Genomic DNA, 26,850 nt, shown 5'->3' on the forward strand with positions numbered 1-26,850 from the left:
AATCACAGGACTGTCTCAGTGCGTTATCGCAGTGAGCTCTTTATAGAGAGCTCAATATAGCTCCTTACTTTTGAAAGGAGTCTTTCCTTCTGAATATCTGTTTTTACAGTCTTCATACTAGTCTAGTCGTGAGTAATGAAGGCATCACATGGCTATTTTAAGAAGATCCCAAAGGGAATCTTTAGGGAATGGTTTGTTCCATTTGCAGTTTTTACTAGCATTATAAACAGTCTGTATGTGATACTATTGTCAGATCCATGATGTCAACATACTCCCACTGTGCATCATCTCCCCAAGCTTTTGTTTTAGGATGTGTGGAATTTACAGCAATTAGCCACTGTGCATCTGTCTGACTTGTGATGTTGTGTCTTGCTCTTCATTTATTTGGCTCTTAAACTTGTATTTGGACTTTGGCAATTCTGTCAACTTAGAGCTAAGTAACTCACAGCTAAGGCTGAAATGTTTAATACTGATTTTTATTTCTGTACGATAGACCAAGTACTTTTAGACCAATTTATATTTGCATATGTAAATGAATGCATAAATACGCTAATACTCCTAAACATTGCACTGTCTGTAGTTGCTTGTAGTTTTTCTGTGCTGCTTATTTTGGGTTAGCTTGTGAAGCCCTTATTCAAGAAGTGCTCATGAATAGTTACTCACCCGTGTAAGATATTGACAATCTGGCCCCTTAGTGAATAAGCCCTGGAGCTAACAAAATTATGAATTTAAAGTATTTTACGTTGTTAGAACATTTTGGGGCACAGATATTGTACAACAAAAATTAATACACATTGACAAATCTATACACTCTCTCACCTCTGGAAGCTTTTCTATTGTCCAAAGTGTTTCTAGCATTGGCGGATCATGGTATATCAGACCTTGAAATCACAGGATTCAGATTAGAAGATGGCTTTTAGTTTGCACTTCAATTCTGGCAAGATTTTAATAGCAGCTCTCATTAACTGCTAGAGTTGGAGATTAACATTTTATACCTTCTGAAAACTGGGATTCCAAGCTCAACGTTTAAGATTTCTGGTCTTAGCAATTCTTGATATAGAAGACACTAACGAAACTCATGTTGGAATTCAGGTGGAGGAGAAAGGGGAAAAAAAACAAAAACGCATGAGGGTATTGAGAACTGTGAGTTTAAGGTTCAGTATTTCAACAGCCTCTCAGGACTAGAAATAAATGCTTTATAACTTTGGAAAGCTAAGACTCCTGGGTTATAAAGCACTTGTTCATAACCCTGATGATTTGAGAAAGAGATTTAACACTGTCAATAGTCCCTAAGTCTAGAACAGAGTTTTTGGCAAACCTCAGACTAGTTTAATCCCCTCCCCACCCCGTCCTTTCTTAACACCACTGAATATTCATATCAAATGTAGTCAGGCCGCACAGTTATTTAAGATGATTCTTATGTTAATGTAGCCAGTGCCCTAATCTCAAATAGATATAATGGAGCTAACAACAGACAAGCAGATCTAACTCCTTTTATAGACTAAGAGCCTGATTCTCATCACATAGCAGTGTAAATCAGGAATAGATCCATTGAAGTCAATGGAGATACATCAGTGGATGACAAGTTAAAATGGAGGCGAGTCAGACCCCAAATGTATCTTGTAGTTTTGATTTCAGGTAAGGCAGGGGAATCTGAAAGTCTATCCAGCCCATTGACTGTGGGGCTGCTGTTCAGATGACAGGCAAACCTGAACATCAGCAATGCTTCATTGCCTCTGCAGACGTCAGCGTGGGAACAGATTGTCACCTACAGCTTGTGGTAACTGCTGGTTAAAAACAAAAATAATGCTCTGAGCTTGTGATGAAGCAATCTGTATTTTACCATAGTATGTTGCATCACAAAATGAAGTGTAAACTGAGTCAAGGCCGTGCCAATATCTCCCCTAGCATCACTTTCAATTAATTTGTTATTTGCAGTTTCATAGCCAAACACCCAGACATGCCAGGCTCCCACTTTTTAGTAGCTACAGCAAAAAAGCAAACACAACACATCTTGTCTGTGCAGATGTGGGGGAGTGGTGGAAGAAGAGCTGTTTAGTTGTCACTCTTGCTCCTGCATAGGGGGGGAGCCTATAGTTCATCAGCCCCCGAAGCAGAGCTGGCTTTAATATTTTGAGATAGGCCTGGAGAACAATTCTTGCCACTGCCGTAAACTTAACTGGCTCATGTCCATCACCATCATCCTCATCCCACTACACACAGAACCAGCCTGAGGATTTGGGGAGGGTTAGCAAGGTGATCCTTAGAGCTTCAGACTTTCTATGTAAATGAGTCTCTAGTGTATGTGGTGTATCTGGGGGGGGGGGGGGGGGGGATTGTTAATTTCCCCCCAGCCTCCTATTGCTGCTGTGGAGCCCAGCTGCTATTTTTTTTTTCAGCTGTAGCACTGTGTTTATGTCTCCAGGCTTCTCTCCAGAAGGAAAAGGGATAGAACTTATGCTGATTTAACTGAAAGCTGAGATTCCCCTTCATATTTCTAGCTCCCCCACCTCATGGTAAATATCGACAGGACTGCATTTGCTATTCCTTTTAAAGATGTAGCAAGATACCCCAGTCTACCCTGCAACCCCCAGCACCCAGGAAACACTACATCTTACAGCTCTCCTCTCTAGTCCTTTGAGCACTGCAGGTACTACATATTCCTTCTCCCCCCCCGCCCCCCCCCCCCAGCTCTCAAAACCACAATAAGCCCATGTGGACACACAATGCAGCAGGGGACTGACTCCCCAGAAAGCAGAATCCCCTGGCTGCAGAAGAGGGGTGGGATTAGCTCTTTAATGCATATCTTGCTTGCCTCATTCATTTGGTTAAAGTTTATCTGGTTACTTTGACCTGCCACAGCAGATTGCTAATACTGAGCACTCAGATGGCATCAGAGAAGGAGCAGAGCTATCACAACCAGTGTAAAGAAGAGGAGGTACCTGAATCTTGTCTCATTTATACTGGTATTAGGTCAGGATATGTCCATTGACTATAACGGAGTTGTCAGAGTGGCCCCACCCAGAGCACCTTCCTGTGGCAGAACAGGCGTGTCTGCCTCAGCTTCCCTCCTTCTGACTTCCCAGTAACTCTATGCCAGGTTCTCTTGCCTCAGTAGTACTTCTCCTGGTCTGGCTTATTACAAATATTCCACAACACATGTCCCCAAAGTATAGTCCATTTATCACCCACTGTGCATGTTGTCCTCAAAATCCTAGGACATCTAGTTCCCTCAGTGCCCCACATGCCAGACTCTGGTGTCTTCTGCCACACCTGGCAGTTGGACAGTCCTCTGCTGTTCTTTTGCCAGGACAGCCACCCCAGCCCTTCCCGCTGGAGTGCATTCCCACTCTCCCCACACATGTACACCCAGCCTCTCTGCTGGGGTAGCATCCCTCACTCCCCTGGTCCATTAGCCCTCTCCGACTCTCTGGCACCAGCTCTCCAGCATGGAGACATCAGCAGGTAAGCCTCTCCGCTGCTCCCCTGCCTTCACAACCCTCTCTGTCAGAGATGTCAGCAGGCAACTCCCTCTGTTGCTCTCTAGCCTTCAGCCCTCCAGCCTTGGTTCTCTGGCTTGGGGAAATCAGCCAGTAAAGCAAACTCCTCTTGCTGCTTGTCTGCCTTTCCCCTCCTAGAGTCTCCTGGTCAATGGCAGCTCTCCCCTGCTGATCTCTTACTCCCAGACAGCTTTCTCCTGCCTTTTCCTGACTGAACCAGGCAACACTCGCCTGTCCCTTTTCCTGACTGACTCAGGTAATTCTGACTCATTGGGTCTCCCTCCTCTCAGCTTCTCCCTGATTCTTTATAGTCCCAGGTGCTGCCTGCCTCTTAACTGGCCAGACTGGGAGCACCTGTTCTGGAACAGGGGAGCTGGACCTGCTTCATTTACAGGGGCCAGACACCCAGTGACAGGAGTTTGCTCCTGATTTACATTTGTGTTGACTAAGAGGAGAATCTGATCTGATGTCCACTCCAAAGAAATGCATAAAAAGAACAGCTGAGCACAAGCAGGCAGAAGTTGGTTATCTGAAACTGGCAGGGGAATGGACAGATGTGGATTTTCATTTTTAATATTTTTCTATTCAGTCCTATCTCCAAACAGGGATTGGGATGGTTATGCAAACAATAAAAGGCTTATTTTTAAAATATTTTTCCTTAGAGAGACAGTAAGTTGAAGTTATTGGATTTTTTGTGTGTGGCAATCAGCCCCAATTCAGCAAAGCACACACATGACCTATGGGACATAACTGCTCTACTGGATTGGGGCCTTAATATAGTGTTTTTACTTTTAATTTACATATTGAGGCTCCAATCCTGCAATGTGACGCACATGGGAAGACCCCTGCACCCAAGAGGAAACCTGAGGGTCTGCCCACATGTGTCACATTGTAGGATTGGTGCTCAAGTATTCTTCAGTAGCTTCCCCTTTGTCAAATTGTACACTCACTAACATACCCTATTATTTCCTAGGAGGAAAAAAATGTCTGCTAGCAGAACAGCTTCCTCTCACACTAGAGAGATAGCACGGAGTAGATCTGAAGGAACTGTGATTGACTTGGACAAGAGAAAACCTTCAACAAGCTGTGAGTTGCCAGGTCTGTTAATATTCATTACAAAGGGCCAACACACCTGCAAGTCTCTACTCAGGCAAAACTCCCATTGGCATCAATATCCAAGCAAGAACTACTCTGCTCATAAGTATGTTGCCTTAAATACAAGAGGACAGCTTCTCATTTGTATTATGTTTCCTTTGCACTACTCAGGCAGCGTAATGGGCCATATTCTAATTCCGATGCCTAGCAGAATACTCCCTTGGTATAGGGGAACTCTGCTGGGTATTATTGTACCAGATCTAGGTCTGCGTTACTGCCATCATTATAGGGGGCATGTCAGGGGAGAGAGAAAGGGAGTATAGGATCTATTAAGGATCTTACATCAGTGGTACCACTTTGATATTTGTCCAGCAGCAGCTGTAAGTACCACTAGGGCCAGAGCTCATCCTGAGAATCAGGAAGCTGTAATCAGCTCCATATCACCCTACCCCACTCCTCTTCTATGCTGAGTGAAGCTGGCATGATGACTGCTCAACTTGCAAGAATTACAGTAACCTTAGGGATGGAACAGTAACCTACAGGGAGGGACAACATTAAGGGAGGGGCATGGGTGTGCTGAAAGAGACAAATAAAACCAGTCTGAGCTGCTGCTTTCATTGGTTTTTAAATAAAGATAAAGGAGCTTTACTGGCAGGCTGTGTATGGGAAGGAGGAAGAATCCCTTTCACTGCTGTTATTTATATTATTCTCTGCATGCAGAAAACCTGTATAAGGCAATGGAAGTTGAAATCACTCAGCCAGTTCCTTGCAGGGAGTGATTAGCATCTCATGCAATGGCGTCTTTAATCAGCATATGCTGTCATCATGCACATTTATTCATTTGGATTTTGGTTTTATATGAACTCTACACAAAAAGGGTCCCCCCCACATCCATAACAAATTGATATAGTAAAATAGATTTTATTGCTAGCAATACATATTTCAATCTAAAAGGGTATTTAAATATTGTCTATATAGGAAACAAAGTTTTTCTACTTTTTACTCCTTTTCACTATACAAATAATCAAATGAAAAATTCACTCTTTAGTTGATTCCAAATTTAAAATGAGTAGTTGAATCTATACTGGTGAGAGTTATGAATTGTTACAGTGAAAACATCAACAAATTCTTCTGAGACTGAAACCAAATGAAATTAACAATAGCATGTCTAAGGTGTATTCTAAGGTGTAGGAAAAGAGAATCCTGAATGTTGTATGCTCTTTTCTACTATATGTATATGGTAGTTTCCAAAATGTAAGCGTCAGCCACTGTATTTCTGCACACAGCAAGCCACTAGGCAAAAAATGCCAATGGTCTTTCCTAGTGGACGACATTCATTAGAATACACAGTCTAAGGATCTGCTCTTGATGGAGCTCAGCGTCCTCAACTCCCATTAATACTACTGGGAATTGCAGGTGCTCAGCAGCGAGCTGCAGATACTCCACACCTTGCAATATCAGGCCCTATTATAAGGACTAATTTATTGGTGCTTTTTGGTTAATATTGCTTCTTTAATCCTAATTTAAATACTAACACGTTATTGACACTCTGATGGTTATGTTTAAAACCTTAAAAGCAATATGAAGGTATAAACGGACCCTACATGACTTACAAGCTATACACATTTTAACTTGGGATAAATTTAGCCCTAGTGTACTGTAACGACATCAATAGGTTTACTGCAGAGATGAATTTGGCCCATTTTGTCCAATAAATAGGGTTTGGGTATGGATAGGAATAATTATCTCACTTTTTTTTAAACAGATGATGAAGAGAATAAATTGGAGTCAATCATTGACTGGCCTGAGGCGTTCAACCAACACGCTCAGACTGTTTCCAAGACTAATCCTTTCCGGAATGAACTGTCAGCATCCAACCCATTTGTATATGATATAGCTCAGTTAAGTAACAGTGACAAGAACAATAAACACATTTCTATCTTAAAAGAAGACCCCTATCTGTTCTCCAGAGATTCAAGCAACAGGGATTCTTTTGCTTCATCAGGTGATGAGCTAGATATTGATCATCTTCTAAGAAAGGCTTCAGCAGGGAAATCTGGGAGATCTAAGAGTGCCTCTGAGCTTTTGGACATTGTAGATGCCAAAAGATTTGATTCTGACAACACAGCACCCTCTGACCAGATTTTAGCTGCAGACATGGAATGGCTTCAAAATGACCGTGAAGCCTACAAGATGGCTTGGTTGAGTCATCGACAGCTGGCCCGATCTTGTCTAGATTTGGATGTGATGAGTCATAGTCCAGGATGGGCTCAAACACAACCTACAGACACTCATATAGTTTGTAAACTGAATCATGAAGGGGGTTCAGTGCAGCTACCTGGCTCGGATATCACTGTTCATATCCCTGAGGGTCATGTATCACCTGGGGAATTCCAAGAGGTTGGTTTAAGGGCTATTCTGAACCCTCCCCCATCACTTAATCATGATCTTTCAAGCACTGTGAGCCCATTGATAGAACTTACTTTAAGTAACCTCAACACAATGGAAGCCATTTTACTAGAAATGAAAATTGCAGCTGAAGTGAAGAAGGATCCTTTCAGTCAAGTTATGACTGAAATTACGGGTTTTTATAGTCTCAACAAAGAAGGTCCTTTTGAGAAGCTACACAACTGCTACATTTACAAAGATACCATACAAGTGAAGTTGACAGACCTAAGTCATGTGATGTACATAGTGGTTACAGTACAAGCGAACCCAATTCAGTCTCTGGCTAAATCTGTTTGGGAATACATCCACAGAAACCTCTCCATTGGAATTTATGGGCCCAAACATATTCATCCTTCTTTCACTGCTGTTTTTACAGTCTTTGGTCATAACTACATTCCAGAAAAACTCACAGTTTGTGACATTAAAAAGGGTGGAAAGAGCATGCCACCAGTGGTGTTTAATCTGTGGGGAAAGCATACATTTTTACTTGATAAGCCACAAGATCTAAGTGTTTCTTTGATATCCTGTGATCCTGATTTTGAAGTGAAGGTGGAAGATCAAAGCAAAGAAATTAAAGAAGGGCAGTTGAAAGCAGGTGAAGTTGTCCACCAGCAGTTTCCATTTTCTGTACTGGGAACTGGGGAAATGCATTTGTTCACGTTCCTAGTTCAGATTAAAGTCCCAAACAACAATCTAGTGACCCAGTTCCCTATTACAACTCCTGATCCAGCTCCAAAGTTAACTGGGATGGCTAGTAAGCCAAACCGTTTACAGAAACGCAAAGAGATCAAATCTGCTCCTTTTTTATTGACACCAACAGTTAAATACCCCAAGTTTCAAGATAAGACTTTAAATATTACTAGCTACGGAGTGGCCTTGAAAACTGTGTTTCGTCAAAATAAGATTGACTATTTACTAGAATATTTTAAAGGGGACACAATAGCATTTCTTGGTGAAGATAAAGTGAAAGCCATTGGACAAACTAAAGTTAAAGAATGGTATGTGGGAGTTCTTCGAAGAAAGATTGGTCTAGTGCACTGTAAAAACGTAAAAGTGATTTTAAAAGAACAAGCTATAGATATCACTGATAGCGTGCTGCCAACCAGGAATCTTCTGGAACAAATTGCACTGCCTTTTAAGAAATTGACATATATCTATTCCTTAGTCCTATCAACAGTATCGGAGAGAGTTTACAACTGGAAAGCTTTGGCTGATGTGCTAGGATATTCACATATGTCATTGGATGATTTCAGTGAGGTACCAGCAGATAAAGAATCAGAAAGAGTCGCGTATGTGGTGAAGAAATTGAAGGAAGATTGCCATGCTAACAGACCCAGAAGGCAGTTTCTTTATGAGCTCATTGTTGTAAGTACTGCTCAAGTGGACTCATCTGTTTTGTATGGATAGTAAATGAGTACTGTTTACCAGTAATGATTTTAAGTAATGAAATATGATACTACATTAGTACTGTATTGTGAATCTTTGCAAATATGAATACAGTAACTGAAAACTGTAAGCACCCAAGTTAAAAAAATTTGAGCAGATACTCAACATAAATTAATACAATATTCAGTACAAACCACATAAATTTATGTTAATTGATCCAGCCCATATATGGTCAAATTTGTAAAAATTAGAGTAATGCTCAGTAGCGAGCTGGCTGGGATGACAGAAACCATGACTTTTTATGAAAAAAAAAAATACCCTTAAAACCCACACTTTCCATCACAAAAGTGTTTTATAAACACTGCTATATTGGAACTTTTTAAACTATCAGTCCAGTCTGGATTTGAACCAGTGACCTACAAGTGAAAGCTCTATATCTCTTTACAAACCTAAATCTATCATAAACTAGCTGCTTAGAATCCTTTTATATTTTTAAGGCAAGGAAAGCATGGTATATTTACAGAAGATTTGATTTTCTGTATAAAGCTACCCATGTTTTGCATCTTGATAATCCATGTTGTTGCTGCTTAAAGAAAGGCAATTAAATCATTACAATTATTTTTAGAAGTTCAGATTTTCATGAGGAAGACTTGCAATTTGCTGAACAAGTCTTACTGGATTTAGTGATATTTTTCTTCAAGAACTGCTGTACTTGAACCTTTCAGGTGAATGGTTGAATTACAAACCTTAAAATCCTCATGTAACCTACATCTGAAAATGTGCACATATACAACAATGTTTCCGTTAAGTCAAGAAAAAGTGGAGTTGAGGGTACTGCCTGGGGCCCTTAGACTGATAAGCAGACAAGGCTTATTTAGGAATGGCAGAGAGCCAAGTTTTATATTTGTTATAATAATGGCTCTCTGATGAATTCACAGCTGAGGCTTTTCTATTAAGCCTTCCCTCTTTGCAGGGTCCCAGCTTCAGCCTGAGCACGAATGTCTACCCTGCAATTAAACAGCTCCATAGCCTGAACCCTGCAAGTCTGAGTCAGCTAACATGGGCCAGCCGGGGTGTTTAATTGCAATGTAGACATACCCTTAGCCACTCCCGTACTGCAGACACACTGAGAGTGCTAGGTGACATAACTAATCCATTCCCTTTGAAAAGTCAGCTTTCCAAAGGACCTCAATAAATACACCGCCCAAAGGCGATGGCAGCAGCGGCCAGTTGCAAACTGAGTAAAGTTCTTAACGTCCCAGGAGGTGATATAAAAATGAATTGGGTTCATTTATGTTTCTCTTTATTCAAGAAGAGTTAAAGGGGAAACTAGCCAACCTAGCAAATGGAGACAGAGCTGTGTGAAGACCTCATTATAAAACAGGGAATGTATACAGGTGCCAGGAAAAAACATCAGAGGACTAAGGAGATATCCTATCTGTGAATGGTGTACGATTTCCAGCTCTGAAATGCCAATTTGGCTTGCTGCCTTTATAAAAGCTACAGTTACAGATATAAAATCACCCATGCCACTTATGGGAACGTCTTTTTAACGTTTAAAATGAGATGAATCCCAGTTCTTCAATAGACCGGGTCCACTGCTGCTCAATGGAGCATATGTTTAAATTGCATTTGTATTTTGAGCAATATGTTAGACCTATCCAGCTAGCCAAAAAGTATGCAGATTAGGCATACTGGGCCAAACTCTGCTTTCCATTGTACTGACTTCAGGGGAGTTTACTCTGGATATGCATCAGCGTAGCACAACTTAGAATCTCCTAAATCTAATGTGATGGATTTAGGAACTGGAAAAAACCTATGACTCCCATCTGGCAAAGAGGGCACAAAACTGTGGTAACACTGTCAGTTCGGCTATGTGGGGAAGAGAGAAGTCTGAGCAGCGGTCAGGGGAAAGAGGGATGGACCAACCACTAGCTCCCTATGGAACAATGTTCTGCTGTAGCTGTCTCCACAGCAATGCACAGGAGCATTTAATAGGCGAGGTGAGCAGGAGGGGCAGCAATATGGTGAGTTATTTTGTTAATATGCTGATAAGCTGTCCAGAAAACCCTGTGAGAAGAAGGGCTGGATGCTACTCGAAGCCTGAGAGTGAGGTGGCAGTTTTGGGTCAGCTATGTCAATGCTTTCTGAGGTGGGAGGAAAAAGGAGGTTTACATGCCCCCAGCCCCTCATTTTTTTGTACTTTGGTCTGGGGATTCAGGACTTGGTCCTTTATATGTAACTTGTGAGATTCCCCTTCCCTACACCATTCAATGCAACAAGGAACATACAAAGTTATTTATAGAGGCAGGAACATTAAAGCAGTAAAGTGCCAAATTCATAATGGTGCTTTATTTAGTAATCTGAGTGTTAGTCCTGAAATCCATACATAGGCAAAACTCCCAGTGCTTTTAGTTGGAGTTTTGCCTGAGTAAGGACTTCAGAACCAGAGCTATAATCATTCTGTATGAAATTTGCAACGAGCAATGAACACTATTACTATTTGTGTCAAATTACTCCTGCCCATAAGAGGTCTGGCAGCACAGATCAGGGGGTTCATTCAGCCCCACGAGCTGCACACTGTTGAAAATTTTCCCTCAAAACTGTTTTTTAACAGAAAATTGGGGTTTTTAGCTAAACAAAATTTCCTGAAGAGTATCTGCTTTCTGCAGAACATGTTGATACTTTGTCAAAAAACTGAACATCTGAAAACCAAAAACTTAAATTTTTGGCTGCAATATTTTGGTTTTTGGTATTTCACTGAACAGTTGATATTTTCCATTGAAAATTTTCAGCAGAAAAAAACGTTATTTTCCACCCAGCTCTAATCTAAGCCAATAAGAAAGTAGAAATATAACATGCGTTCATTTCAGGACTTTTCTACTGGAACCATTTTAATTTGCTTTGTTCCAAATAACACGTTTTGTTTTCCCTTTTTGTGTCCTTGTAAGTTTGAATCATAGTCAGCAAATTATCAGGTATTCGGAGGGATGAAATTAAAATGCTCTGGCCAATGTAATCAGTGATTTTCTGGAAAAGAAATGGAACAAGGACCGCACCTTATTATAGCCATGCTCTGATTTCATTTTTAAGGTTCATGAAGCTAAATTTTAGGTCCCAAATATTTATGTTGGAGAAGGCTATTTTCCCTTCAGGATCCTCAAACTTGGCAGAATTCAACTGACACTGGAATGCAGAAGCAATGGGATGCCAATTTAATTTTTTTCTTGAGCTTATGGGCACCTTTCCTATAAAAAATATTGGCAATCCCTTTTTGAACCAAAGGTGTAAACACAGTTACTTTTTTATAAAGAACCTAAAAAGGCTTAGCCTTCCTTAACGTTTGAAAAGATCTACTGGATAGTTACAGGAACAAATAATAATTATTTGCTCTCAAATACTGACCAAGCTGCTTGATTCTAAAAATTGTGATTGCAGGCACTTCTGAAGTTAGATTGCCAAGGATTAGTAGCACGTCTTACCCAGGACACTGTCCTTTTGACTTCGGCTGTCAAGCTTGGCAAATGCTGGAGAGAGCTGGCAGAAAGATTAGCCCGACTCACAAAACAACAAATTGAGGCTTATGAAGTACCTCACCGAGACAGAAGTGGAGAAGTTGCCCTGGAGGTAAGGCTTCCTGCTCTTTACTTGCACAGCCTTGCTAAAATGTTTACAGCACATTTTTTATGTGCAAATACTGTGTGAGCCTTTCTTCCCCTCCTTGTGCAGCCCACCCCTCCCTCCTTTGATTGTATCCCTATTGTGACAGACCCAGACCAGTGGGGTACAGGAGTCTGGTAGAGGGCAAATATACTGGTCACTGGATGAGTAGTTTTTTGTTCCCTGAGTGACCAGAGCAGGGGCTGTACTAGAGTAATCAGGAACCTGCTAGAAACAGTTAAGGCAGGCAGGCTAATTAGGACACCTGGAGCCAATTAAGAAGAAGCTGCTAGAATCAATTAAGGCAGGCTAATCACGGCACCTGGGTTTTAAAAAGGAGCTCACGTCAGTTTGTGGTGCGAGTGTGAGGAGCTGGGAGCAAGAGGCGCAAGGAGCTGAGAGTGAGAGGGTGTGCTGCTGGAGGACTGAGGAGCACAAGCGTTATCAGACACCAGGAGGAAGGTCCTGTGGTGAGAATAAGGAAGGTGTTTGGAGGAGGCCATGGGGAAGTAGCCCAGGGAGTTGTAGCTGTCATGCAGCTGCTACAGGAGGCACTATAGACAGCTGCAGTCCACAGGGCCCTGGGCTGGAACTTGGAGTAGAGGGCGGGCCCGGGTTCCCCCCAAACCTCCCAATTGACCTGGACTGTGGGTTCTTCCAGAGGGGAAGGTCTCTGGGCTGTTCCCCAACCCACATGGTGAATCTCTGAGGCAAGAAAATCCGCCAATAAGCGCAGGACCCACCAAGATAGAGGAGGAACTTTGTCACACTGGTGTTAGAAGTGGGATCTTGGGGTGCACAGCGCGGCGGAAGAAGGAGGGTGATTTAAAAAAAAAAAAACAACAACAAACAACAACAACAAAAAACAAACAAACAAACAAGGAGAGGGTTTATTTTTTTTCCACCACAATGGATGACATAGTGCGGGCACTGATACATGCTACAGCAGCCCAGCAGGAGGCTACCAGTGTCCAGGCAGCCACGCAACAGGAGGCAGTGCGGCTGCAGCAAGAGACTAATCGCCTGCTGATGAACCAGGCTGCTCAAGACCGAGCTATGTTGCGGGAACTGGTAAACCAGGTAAAGTCCCTTATAGAGCTGAATCGCGGCCATGATGGGACGCGGCTCATACGGGCCAGCCAGTGGCTGCAGAAAATGACACGGGAGGATGATGTAGAGGCATACCTTCTGGCCTTTGAGAGGACAGCCCTATGGGAGGCCTGGCCTCGAGATCAGTGGTCTGGCATCCTTGCCCCATTCCTGTGTGGGGAGGACCAGAAGGCCTACCATGATCTGCCTGAAGAGGCTGCGGCAAACTACCCCCAGCTGAAAGCAGAGATCCTGGCCAGATCTGGGGTAACGACAGCAGTGCGGGCCCAGCAGTATCACGGTTGGAGGTATCAGGAAGACAAAACCCCACGGTCCCAATTGTATGACCTCATCCATCTCGCACGAAAGTGGTTGCAAACAGAGTCCCGGAGTCCGGAAGAGATACTAGCGGTTCTGGTCATCGACCGATACGTGAGGGGACTACCACCAGACCTTCGTGCCTGGGTAAGCCAGAACGAACCCTCCACCTATGACGAGGTTGTCGCCCTGGTAGAGAGGCGAAGGACAGCGAGGGAGCTGACCCGACCAGTTAAGGAAGAGGCACCCCGGGTTAAACTAGCAGCACCAAGCCCTAAAGTTCGGGTGACTGGGACACCAGGAGGGCCCAGGTGGAAAAAGAGAGAGGCTGAAGGCCCATCAGAGGCCACAAAGAGTCGGAGCACTGAGGGAAAAGAGGATCGTGATGTTAGACTGCCCAAACCAAGAGACCGGGGAACGCCTAGGGCTCCATACAGATGTTATGCCTGCGGGGAGTGGGGACACATAGCTGCACAGTGTCCCAATGCTGAGGACCCTATGCAGTGTAACCTGGGGAACTGGGCAGATCCATGCTCCCTAATCTACCTTGTGGGGGTCTCACTAACCCCACATATGTATACCAGACCAGTGAAACTAAATGGGGTAGGGACCACGGCATTGGTTGATTCGGGGAGTGCTATCACGCTTATCTCAGGGAAGCTCGTGAAGCGTAGTCAGCTGCTGCAGGCTAAACATACGGGGATAACATGTGTCCATGGGACAGTTAGTTACTAACCCACCATCCCAGTAAAAATCGAGATCCAAGGGAACACTACTGAGGTAGCAGCAGGTGTAGTCCCTAAACTCCCATACCCGGTGCTTATAGGGAGGGACTTCCCAGGGTTTGGAAACTTACTCCCAGTAGGGGGATTGGAGAAAGATGGAGACCCTAAAATTGATGAGGCATCCACAGCAGACTGTCAACCCCCAATCTTCTCTGAAATATCCCCAGATTTGTTCTCCACTCCCAGACAGGGTAGAAAGACAAAAAGGGAAAGAAGGGCAGCTAAGGCCTTGGGAACCCGAATACTGACCCAAAGCCAGAGGGTCGCTCTTGTAGGTAGGCGGACCCGCGCAGCTGAAAAGGAGGCACACAGGAGGGAGAAGCACCTGAGTCTGACCCCCACCCTAATGCTTCTGAACCAGTAGAGGCAACAGAGACTGGGCCCCTAGATCTTGGGCAGATTAGCCCCGGGAGAGGAAATTTTGGACGGGACCAGGCAGAAGACCCAAGGTATGACAACATTAGGAAGGAGGTGACTGAAATAGATGGGGTCCCCGTGGAACGAAAAACCCAGGGACCAGGACCCTACTTCATAATGAAGAAGGATCTCTTATACCGGGTTGCACCAGTACAGGGGCAGAAGGTACAGCAGATCCTAGTACCTCAAAAACACCAGAACACTGTATTAAGTCTGGCTCATAGTCATCTTTTTGGGGGGCATTTGGGGATAGAGAAGACCTTGGCACGAGTCCTACGATGGTTCTTCTGGCCCGGAGTGCATGAAGAAGTGCGGAGGTACTGTGCCTCCTGCCCGGAGTGTCAGCTGCACAGTCCCCGTCCCCACTTGAGGGCACCTTTAGTACTCCTTCCCATCATAGAGGTCCCCTTCGAGCGAATAGCCATGGTCCTAGTGGGACCACTGGAGAAGACGTCTTGGGGCCACCAATATATACTTGTTGTTTTTGACTATGCTACTCGCTACCCAGAAGCCGTCCCCCTGCGGAACACGGCCTCTAAAACTATAGCCAAAGAGCTGGTGGGGATCTTTGCCCGAATGGGGCTACCGAAGGAGATATTAACCGACCAAGGAACTCCATTTATGTCAAAGCTAATGAAGGACCTCTGTATGCTGTTCCATATACATACCCTGAGAACTTCGGTCTACCATCCGCAGCCTGATGGGTTGGTAGAAAGGTTTAACCGAACCCTGAAGGCTATGATAAGGAAGGTGGTAAGTCGGGACGGGAAGGATTGGGATATCCTACTAACCTACCTTATGTTCGCTATCCGGGAGGTACCACAGGCCTCAACTGGGTTTTCCCCCTTCGAGATATTATATGGGCGTCACCCCCGTGGCATACTAGATATCGCCAAAGAGATCTGGGAAGAGGAACCCAATGAGGGGAGAAATATAATAGAGCATGTAATGCAGATGCGAGACCGGATAGCCCGGGTTACCCCTATTGTACGGGAACATTTGGAGAAGGCACAGGAGGCCCAGCGAACCCATTACAATCGCCAGGCAAAAGTGCGACAGTTCCAACCAGGGGATCGGGTTATGGTGTTGGTACCCACGGCAGAAAGCAAGCTTCTGGCCCAATGGCAGGGGCCCTATGAGGTGGTTGAACCCGTGGGGGAAGTAACCTACAAGGTGCGGCAGCCAGGACGCAGAAAACAAGAACAGATTTATCACGTTAACCTTCTGAAACCCTGGCATGCACAAGAGGCATGCACAACGGTCCAAAAAGACCTAACCCAGGAAAACAAGCCTTCCAAACAGATGAGAGTGTCTCCCGATTTAACACCAGACCAGAAGAATGAGGTGTCTGAGATGATCTTCCGGAACCAAGATGTGTTCTCGACAAAACTGGGTCGAACAACCGAGACATATCACCACATCGTCACGAACCCTGGGGCCAGAGTAACAATGAGGCCCTATCGGGTGCCAGCGGCAAAAAGGGAGGAAATAAAAGTAGAAGTAAAAAAAATGCTGGAGTTGGGGATCATCAAAGAATCCCACAGTCAGTGGTCCAGCCCAATCGTGCTGGTGCCCAAACCTGATGGCACCACAAGATTTTGCAACGACTTCCGGCGACTAAATGAAGTATCCCAGTTTGACGCGTACCCCATACCTCGCATAGATGAGCTAGTGGACCGTCTGGGTAATGCCCGGTACTTGACTACCCTAGACTTGACAAAGGGGTACTGGCAGATTCCCCTTGCAGAAGACGCAAAGGAAAAGACTGCGTTCTCTACACCAGAGGGTCTTTTTCAATATACTGTCCTCCTTTTTGGACTACATGGGGCCCCAGCTACCTTCCAGCGCCTCATGGACAAGCTATTACGCCCGCATAACAGTTATGCTGCTGCCTACTTGGACGATGTGGTCATTCATACCCCAGACTGGGAAACCCACCTGGAGAAGGTGGAGGCAGTCCTCGATACCTTCAGGCGAGCTGGCCTTACAGCAAACCCTGCCAAGTGCGCTGTAGGGTATACAGAGGCCAAATATCTTGGCTACATTGTGGGAAAAGGTTTGGTAAAACCCCAAGTGAACAAGTTAGAGGCCATCCAAAATTGGCCCCGACCAAGTCGCAAGAAACAAGTCCGGGCATTTCTAGGTGTGGTGGGATATTACCGATGATTTATCCCCCACTTTGCCACAAAGGCAAGCCCCCTGACAGACCTAGTGAAAGCCCGTGGACCTGATCTGGTGAGATGGTCTGACGCAGCAGAGGAAGCATTCACAGACCTACGGACTGCCCTCTGCAGTAACCCCATACTGATAGCCCCTGATTTCACCAAGGAGTTTATCCTGCAGACGGATGCATCGGAAGTAGGGTTGGGGGCCGTTCTATCACAGATGGTCGGGGAGGAGGAACACCCAATTCTATACCTCAGTCGGAAACTCCTTCCAAGGGAACAAAAATATGCAGTGGTGGAGAGAGAATGCCTCGCTGTAAAATGGGCCATAGAAACATTGCGCTACTACCTGCTCGGGCGCAGATTTGTCCTCGTGACTGACCATGCCCCTCTTCAATGGATGCAGCGGAACAAGGAGAAGAACACAAGGGTGACCAGATGGTTCTTATCCCTCCAACCTTTCCAGTTCCGTGTGCAACACAGAGCAGGGAGCCGTCATGGCAACGCCGATGGCTTGTCACGTGTGCACTGTCTGGCGTCCCAAGCTGCCCAACCCCTTGGCGTTGAGCAGGGGGGAGGGATATGTGACAGACCCAGACCAGTGGGGTACAGGAGTCTGGTAGAGGGCAAATATACTGGTCACTGGATGAGTAGTTTTCTGTTCCCTGACCAGAGCAGGGGCTGTACTAGAGTAATCAGGAACCTGCTAGAACCAGTTAAGGCAGGCAGGCTAATTAGGACACCTGGAGCCAATTAAGAAGAAGCTGCTAGAATCAATTAAGGCAGGCTAATCATGGCACCTGGGTTTTAAAAAGGAGCTCACTTCAGTTTGTGGTGGGAGTGTGAGGAGCTGGGAGCAAGAGGCGCAAGGAACTGAGAGTGAGAGGGTGTGCTGCTGGAGGACTGAGGAGCACAAGCGTTATCAGACACCAGGAGGAAGGTCCTGTGGTGAGAATAAGGAAGGTGTTTGGAGGAGGCCATGGGGAAGTAGCCCAGGGAGTTGTAGCTGTCATGCAGCTGTTACAGGAGGCACTACAGACAGCTGCAGTCCACAGGGCCCTGGGCTGGAACCCGGAGTAGAGGGCGGGCCTGGGTTCCCCCCAAACCTCCCAATTGACCTGGACTGTGGGTTCTTCCAGAGGGGAAGGTCTCTGGGTTGTTCCCCAACCCACATGGTGAATCTCTGAGGCAAGAAAATCCGCCAATAAGCGCAGGACCCACCAAGATAGAGGAGGAACTTTGTCACACTATTTAAACTGTAAGCTCCTCAGGGCAGGGACTATCTCTCCCTATTTGTTTATAGGGTGCCTAGAAATCTCAACAGAGGCCTTTGGAACTACTGTAATCAAATAATAAATAAGAATTTACTCTGAAATCTTTGCTTCTGTCCACCTTAAACCTCAGCTTATTTCCTCCACCCCATGGCCCACTCTTCCTCCCTCATAATCAGCCTTTTTCCTTCCCTCGCTCTTATCAGTCATCTCTGGCTCCTTTCCTTTGTCTTCATCATGTTGTTTCCTTGCACAAGTTAGCCCTCACTTCACTCCCCTTCATCTTCCTCGGGGCTTGCTTCATTTCAAAGCTACTGAGATGCATTATCTATTCCCAGAGAACTTCTGCCTTTCATTCAAGTGTTTTCTTGATCTCTCCTCCCCCTAGTCAGATTTCTGCTCTCTCCACAGTAAAGGGCCTTAACAAAAGCCACTTACTTTCTGAGTCTAAGGCAGTGGTTCTCAACCAGGGGTCCGGGCCCCTCCTCCTTTAGACCAGTGGTTCTCAACCAGGGCCCCTCTGGGGCCGTGAGCAGGTTTCAGGGGTTCTGCCAAAATAAACCAGAGAGCAGGGCTGGCATTAGACTCAGTTGGACCCAGGATAGAAAGCTGAAGCCTGAGCACCACTGCCTAGGCCTGAAGCCAAAGCCCGAGCAACTTACCTTCACGGGGCAATTGCCCTGCCTGCTACCCCCTAATGCTGGGCCTGGTTTTTAATCTACTGGATATGCAGAGAAACAGTTGTTGTGGCATAGGTGGCCCATGGAGTTTTTATAGCATGTTGTGGAGGCCTCAGAAAGAAAAAGGTTGAGAACCACTGGTCTAAGGGAGGAGGGATGGTTTAGTGGATGGGGAACTGGACTGGGAGTCAGGAGGCCTGGTTCTATTCCTAACTCTGTGACTCTCCTGTCCCGTTCTGTGACCTTGGGCAAGTCTCTGTGCCTTAGTCTTACTCTCTGCAATGGGCCTAATGATACTAATTCTCCTCAATAAAGCTTGTGAGCTATGTAAGTGAAAAGTGCTAAGTAAGAGTGAAGTATTCTTCATTTCTCAGGTGTCTTTAACACCAGGTTTTTAACACCCACATCTCCTTAAGACCCTCCTCCTTTCTTCACTTTCCATAACTTCTTGGTTCTCTGGCTTCATGGATGTGTATTCATTCAGTGGATCCTTTTTCTCCTACTTGCCCTTATTAGTTGATGATTTCCAGGATTCTATTCTCAGCCAAGCTTTTCTCCTGAACAGCCTCATGCACTCCTCTAGCACTTCTAGAGATACTCAAATCCTCCTCTCCATTCTGATCTCTTTCTCTCTGTCTAGGCTCCCATCTCTTCCCATCTTTCTGGCATCTCTCCTGTCTTGATCTCTTGGTACTTCCACAAATTGTACATGGCAAAATCTGAACTCATCACTTCTCCTGTAATGCCTCTTTTCCTCACCATCATTGAAATCTCTGCTCTTTTCTCAATCATTCAAGCTCACAATTCATAGTAATTTTTTGCTCCTCTCTTTGTTTCTCTCCTTGCATGTGGCTGACAGCAATCTCATTCCTTCTCCCTCACCCCTGGTGTACACCACCTGCCTTTTGGAACCCCTGACTCTTCCCCTTTTTCCTCTGTTTTATCTGCAACATGTTGGCTAGAATGATCATCCTTTCCTGCCATGCTGATCTTGTAACCCCAACCCTTTAAATCATTTGAGTGGCTCAGTTTCTATCAATGTCCAATTGAAACTCCTTGTCCTCACTTTCAAGGTTCTGCACGATTCTGCTGCTGTCTGAATCTCAGCCCTTGTTTTTTACCTATTTCCCAAGTTGCATCCCAAGCTCTTCCCACTCTTCTTGCCTCACTGCTCCCTTTGCCTCCTCTTCTTCCTCATGTCTTTATAGCTGTGCTCTCCCTGCCCTGTATGTGCTTGAATGCATCCTCTCTGTCCTGCAAAATCCTTCTTCAAACCCACTTCTTTTAGTTAGCTTTCCACTGCTAGTGCCTAGTCCCCCACTAACTTTCCACTGAACCGCCCCAGCACTGTTTGTTCCACTTTTGCCTTACCGCCTTCTAAAATTCCAAAACCAAACAGAAAATAATCACTAACGACTACACAGGCAACTTAAATGTCCATCATATTTCAGCATCTGACTTGCTATAGTGCTTATTGCTCTCTTTCCTGCCCTGCCTTCATCTGTTGACAACAACCCTTCTGTGTATGTCTAACAGACTGTCAGCTCTCTGAGGTAGGGACAATAGGTTGGATTCTATTTTTGCCTCCACAGATGTAAATCCACTGATTTCTATGGCGTTCCTTCAGATTTTCCCCTGTGTAACTCAGAGCAGAAGCAGAACTTTTTAATTTCTCTCCAGTGCCATGCAGACTTATGGTGCTATATAAATACTAAATAAAATGATAGAAAATAAACCATTTAAAGAGAAGTAGGTGCCCATTTTCATAAAGCCCATATGGCTGTGCATGGTACTAAAATTAAAGATTAACTAGGTGACAAAAACACCTTTCCTTTGGTCTAAACTTTAAAAACAGCACATGCATTGTTTATGGCAGTTGCCACACTGGCAGCCGTGGAAAATGAAATCCTTAGGTGTACTATGTGTAGAAGCACTATCAGATATCCCCTTCTGGTCATCAATGTACCTCAATCCTTTTTCTAGGGCAGCTGTTCTCAAAGTGTGGTCCACGGACCACTTATGGTCTATAGAGCACATGCTGGTTGTCCTCAGAAAGAGTCGGCTTGGCACACACTGCTACCTTCTTTCCTTGTATCCAGATGCTCAATAGCTAATAATATACCAATATTGTATTTTGTGTGTGTGTACTTGCTACTGGGATGTTCTACAATTTCAGTTATGTGGGGCAATGACTTTCATGATTGCAAATGAGATGGTCCACATTGCAGTCTCTAGGAAGATGAGATCTACACTGTGAGTGAGGTTGAAAGTCCTTTTTCCAGAGGGACTAATTCTTGCATTGAGAAAGTAGCTCAGTCTTCATGCTCACTCAGTTCCTGGGTAGAATTACTTTTTGGAGCCTGAAAGCTGCCAAAACCTAGATTGCTGCCTTAAGACTATTTAGGTCTGAGGTCTCCTTTTCAGATACAAGACACACTGGTAATTTATGGCCTATTCAATTATATTATTTTTCTTTTCCATTTGCACTACCAAAGAATCAGTACATCTTTGAGAGACATCTTCATATTGTCATTTTTATATTAAATGATTTCCCAAAGCGGAATTCAAAAACTATGTTATTTCATTTTAACTGATTATGTTGTTGTTCTTGCATCCAAGCAAATCTGACACAATGCAAGTAGTGTTGGGAGGTGTAATAAACATTTCTCACCAGATTCACTGTCAACAACTGAACGTACACTTAGGAAAAATGTAATAGTTATCTTGTTCCCATCAAAAGTTTAAGAAGAATGCCCTTTGGGTTTTCAAATGTATGCTGCTGCTCTCATCTGTATGGCTAGGCCTATGCTTCAACACTGGCAGACTGTGACTTTGATAAGATACATTTCAAATCTTAGAAGGAAAATTACATTTAGTTTGCAGCCTGCACTATACGGAGAATATTATTTGACACAAGAAGGAACTAAATTGTACAACAGTCTTATTCCTTCTCTGCCTATAGTGACATCATGTAGAGACATTAGTCAAACTTTGATGCCGATCCTGGTAGTATTAAACTGCCACTATGAAACATCAAATGAAATATTTGCTGCAAACAAATAGCTGTCCTTGTTTAGCGGGGACGGGGGGCGGCGCAACAACACACACACAGATTGTGTTGGCTCAACACCCACGTCTCTTATTTTCAAGAGATTTGTATATTCTTAATGTTAAACTACATACAAAATTCTCTGCTGTGCAGCGATGCTGGCTGCTGCAAACATAGTGTAGCTACTTGCAACGTAAAAATAGCAACATATATTTAAAAAAAGAACATTGTAGGAAAAGCTACGCCAGTCTATCAGTTTGTTTAATCATTTATTTATTGGGATGATTATGGAGCCCTCCTAGATGACTGTGTACTAAAAAAGCCAGCATACAATATTTTAAAGGTACAAATGCAAAGATATCTAACTGGAAACAGTGTCAATCCAAAAAAGACTTACAGCCCACCAGAATGTAGGACTAAATCCAATTCTTCTTAACACCCTTATTCTTCTATAATCAACTCCTCATGAAAAGCCTAGGGAACGAGAGGGGGATTGCTAAAGGTTCCTTCTCTAAAAGTCGTCAAACTTAGGGTGTGTCCAACACCTCACACAGTAAAAAACATTTAAAACACTGGCCTCTAATTTTGTGCTCACAAAATGCCACATGCATACATTAAATTATACATACAAAAATCAGAGGTCAGGATGAAAATGTACTGTCATTAACTTTAGTAGGCGCAGGATTTCACCCTAAGTATCTTCACAATATTATCACACATCTGACAAATTATTTTAAAATGATTGCTAATACTCATTTCTTAATATACTTGACAGATAGCAGAGACTCCTGATACAAAACACTGAATTACAACCCGGAGTCCTCGCTCATAACTAGTTTCTAATTCATGACTGTAGCTGGCCCAATAACTGGACCTGGGGTGGGGAATGATTTGTGAATAATAATCGGACAATGAACAGGAAACATTAATTGAATCAATTATTTGCTGAATACTATTTAGCCACCTGTAACATTGGCTAGATAATGAAAAAAGCATCAGTGTATTTAAATTCAAAACTAATATTAGTAATGAATAATCATTCAGGGCACTTCAATCCATGAAAGATCACCTCTCACTATATGACCACTTAGGCCTGATTGACACACAAATAAATAATAATAATGATCCTTCTTACAGCTCTTGTCATCAGGACAACATAAAGGAGGTAAGTATCATTATTCCCATCTTACGGATGGGGAAACTGAGGCACCAAGCAGTGAAGAGACTTCCCTAGGTCAGCTGACAAAACTGCACTAACTAAAAGTGTTATTTTAAAACTGGTTTAGTTCAAACAAGTGCAACACTGTGTGTGGATGTTCCTCAGCTGATTAAAAACTTGGTTTATATCAGTTTAGTTAACATCGGCATTTTTAAAGCAATGTATGTGCACACAGGGATTTGCATTGGCGTAGCTGAACCAGTGCAAGCTTGTGCATAGACAAGACCTTATTGTAGTTTCCTTAATATCTCCTTGTAATGGACCCTATCCAAGGGCTTTGGCAAAAAACACATTTTGTTATAAAGCAGATGCTGTGTGCACCACATTTGTTCAATTTAACTTTTCAGAGTGAAAGATTAGCTATTTGTTTTCCTCCCCTCAGTGAATTCTTGGGCACATACACAGTGAGTTGGTCTTCTCTCATCATGATTACAGTTTAGTATGTGAAATTGAAAGGCTCTTTCTTGAAAGCTTTATAGGACAATCTTATTAATGATCTTATATGGACTGGATTGGCTGGATTGAGTGGCTGGATTGGATCGCTTTGGTTTTTAGATCTCTAGAACGTTTAAAAATATTGCTTGGAATCTTCAGCTTTCCAATTTGATGTGAAAAGTGCAATCTAACTCTCAAATCATTTTAACCCTCCAATTAACACATTCAGCTAGTAGTGGAAATGGGGCTGAACTGGAAAACATTAAGCATTAGTACTTAGTAGTAGTAAGGATTTTTGCATGCAGACAGCAGCTGAGTTAGTAACCTCCACAAATTCATTACAGAGTTAATTTGCACAACCATTTTGAACTTTTGCCACAGAGTTTGATATACAGGCGTGTATGGGATAAATCGTCAACTATGTTGGAGGAGAGCTCAGCACAGCTGAAGGGAAGGAAAAGGCAAACTGTTCTCCTACCCACCTTTCTAACAATCCTCTGGCTGCCCAGTGCCAAACTAGCCTTTGGCACAAGTCAGGGCACCTTAAGGGCTGCTCTATCATTGCTTGCAATGCTGCCCTACTCTTCCCTCCCCAAAGCTAATGAGGATTACTGGGTACAGCATGCTGCAGCGCCATCTTTTTAACCTTTCCCAGACTCTGGCCCTCCACCTAGTCCAGAGAGGCTGGCATAGAGCCAACATAGCTAACTGCACAATACCAGCGATTCCCTTACATCATGGGAATCCCCAGCTGCCCACTGCAGTAGCTTTCTGGCTGCTTTTGCTACCTAAGCATCAGGAATGCAGCAACTGTCTGGCACGTATAAGATTCTACAGAGATGAGCCTCTTGGGATAGCTATAAATAAAACAAATTATTTTCATGATGCTGTTAATAAATTTTGTTTCAGCATGTTAGAACATATGGTCAGAGGAAAAAAATCAAAACCCAATTAAGATTTTATGTGTTACCTGAAATTTTTACCTGATAACATTGTGCTAGGTTGGATTAAACCTCATTGAAACTGGGTGGTTGTGGGGAAGGGGTTTACAACTGTCCTTCATATGGGATAAATGTAAGAAACAATTAAGTTCCTTTATGGACTCAGGAGACCTGGATTCAATTCCCAGCCTTGCCACTGGCCTGCAGGATAACCTTGGGCAAGTCATGGCGCCTTTCCGTGCCTCAGTATCCCCTTTTGTAAAATGGCGATTATTTGAAAAGCACTTTGAGATCTACTGATGAGCTCTCTATAAGAGCTAGGTACTGCTATCATTATTATGGAACTGGATCGCTGAAGCAATAGGAGTCTTCACCCAAAACACAAGGACACCCAAGGCTTGTCAGAAATAGAGCTATGTGGGTGGCGGGGGTTCTCTGGGGATTGTTTGATTGAGGTGTGTGTCTCTGTGAGAGAAGAAGCAGAAAGCTACTGCCACAGAAGCACTGATGACCTTGAGAAAAGGTTGAGCGAGAACTTTTGGGCTAAGTGCTGGCAGGAGCTGTGACCAAAGAAACTGTCTGCTGTGGTTTGATTCCTTCTGTGTTCAGGGAATCAGGACTTTGTACAGCCTTTGTAAATAAATAGGATTGCGTCAATCTTCAATTTCTCCTCCTCAGGAGAACAAGTCTCAGGATCCTCAAAATTGGCTAGTTAGTAAGGTCAAAAAGGAGTAACAATATCCTACAATAGAAGCCTACTAAAGTGCAGGAATATTCAGAAAGTACCATTTCTGCGTAGCCTTTCTCACTTATATTCCCATTAACATGGCAGAGAAAGAGTTGGGAAAGAGAGTTGGATTCCATCCTGCCTTATGCACCAGCTACACAATTGCTAACTAAGGCTTGGTCTACACTTACCCCCCAAGTCGAAGTAAGGTACGCAAATTCAGCTACGTGAATAACGTAGCTGAAGTCGACATACCTTACTTCGAACTTACCGCGGTTCAGACGCGGTCCACACACGGCAGGCAGGCTCCCCCGTCGACTCCGCGGTACTCCTCTCGTCTAGCTGGAGTACCGCAGTCGACGGCGAGCGCTTCCTGGTTCGATTTATCGCGTCCACACCAGACGCGATAAATCGAACCCGGAACTTCGATTGCCAGCTGTCGAACTACCGCGGTAGTGTAGACATACCCTAAGTTCCAGTTGCAGAATGCAGTGTCTATCAGCACTTTAAAAGACAGGGGCAGATCTTCAGCTGGTGAAAATTGTCATAGGCCCAATGACTTCAATGGAGCTCTGACCATTTACAACAGCTACCCCATAAACTCGTCTTGTCATGAAGGAAATGTGAAGGAATACTTTAGAAGGGGCACTATTGATTTGAATTTTTTTACATTAATAGAAGTTGATGATAGATTGTATGTCCTGATTTTTGGTTTTAAGTTTTTATAAAGGTTTTTCTACTCTCTTGCTGATATTTATAAGCATCTTATAGGCAAACCTCTATGCATGAGTGACTTCAGTGTTTCAAGGATCAAAGCCACAGATCAAATTTCAAATATGCTTAGGCCTACCCCTTCTTTCTTCTTTTCTGGACACTCACCTGCCTACTGCCTCTTCAGTTTCAACCTTTTTGCTGCTCTCACCCTCTGGCAAAGCAGGTATATAAGCTCCAATCTGAGCAGTGCATGAGGGAGACACCATAATTCTGATTCCCAAGACAAAAAGTGCAACTGACCATCAACAGAATAATGAAGTTCACCATCTGCAAACTGCTGTTGAATGCACACATTAAAGTGAAACAAGAAAATATCCCCTCCCCCCCCCCAAATCTTTTCACTGTTAATGATATTTGACTATACTAGGTACAAATTGTTCAGATAGAAATATGGTTGTCAATTTGATAGATTCTTCATTTAAAGGAACACTATCTTTTTATTGCTACTTATTTCACTAAAACGTCCATATCTATAGAAAAGCTGACAACATAAATGGGACATTGCAGTTTTTATCTGAACATACTTTACATGAGAAAGTACTTCAGTGTGCTCAAAGAGCAAAAGTTAATTTGTTTCCTTTTCTATAACTTTTTAATTACTATGCCTTTATAGTAGATCTAGAAAGTCATTGTACATTGCTTTGTTTTCTCCTAATATTAAAAAAAAATTCTTTGCAGATGATGTGGAAACCTGCATACGATTTTCTGTACACATGGGGCGCTCACTATGGAGACAGCTATAGAGACGTGTTACAAGACCTGCAGTTGGCTTTGGACAAAATGAAAAACCCTTTGACCAAACAGTGGCGAGAGTTAACTGGAGCTTTGATTCTAGTGAACTGCATGGAGATCTTAAGGGCAAATGCTTTCCCCAAGAAGGAGGAAGACTAG

At 43.7% G+C, this 26,850-nt stretch overlaps 1 protein-coding gene across 2 annotated transcripts; it reads left to right on the forward strand.

Annotated features, from left to right (window-relative positions):
* Positions 1 to 4,483: 4,483 nt before the first annotated feature.
* On the forward strand, positions 4,484 to 26,850 carry MACC1 (MET transcriptional regulator MACC1). Of its 2 annotated transcripts, none has more exons than XM_065399757.1 (4): positions 4,484 to 4,598; positions 6,361 to 8,408; positions 11,868 to 12,056; positions 26,638 to 26,850. In XM_065399757.1, exons 1-4 carry the CDS (start codon positions 4,484 to 4,486, stop codon positions 26,848 to 26,850), a joined length of 2,565 nt encoding a protein of 854 aa, XP_065255829.1. The 2 variants fall into 2 exon arrangements, with proteins under 2 accessions (XP_065255829.1, XP_065255830.1); XM_065399758.1 differs by having other exon boundaries at positions 4,484 to 4,586.

This window comes from Emys orbicularis, chromosome 2, assembly GCF_028017835.1.
Source record: "Emys orbicularis isolate rEmyOrb1 chromosome 2, rEmyOrb1.hap1, whole genome shotgun sequence".
NCBI lineage: Eukaryota > Metazoa > Chordata > Testudines > Emydidae > Emys > Emys orbicularis.

What these genes read in the sequence shown, in the direction of transcription:
- MACC1 (XM_065399757.1), top strand. Translation starts at nt 4,484, where the DNA reads ATGTCTGCTAGCAGAACAGCTTCCTCTCACACTAGAGAGATAGCACGG. An exon ending in AACAAGCTGTGAGTTGCCAG is followed by an intron (nt 4,599 to 6,360) that starts GTCTGTTAATAT and finishes TTTTTTAAACAG; the next exon opens with ATGATGAAGAGAATAAATTG. An exon ending in GTGGAGAAGTTGCCCTGGAG is followed by an intron (nt 12,057 to 26,637) that starts GTAAGGCTTCCT and finishes AATTCTTTGCAG; the next exon opens with ATGATGTGGAAACCTGCATA.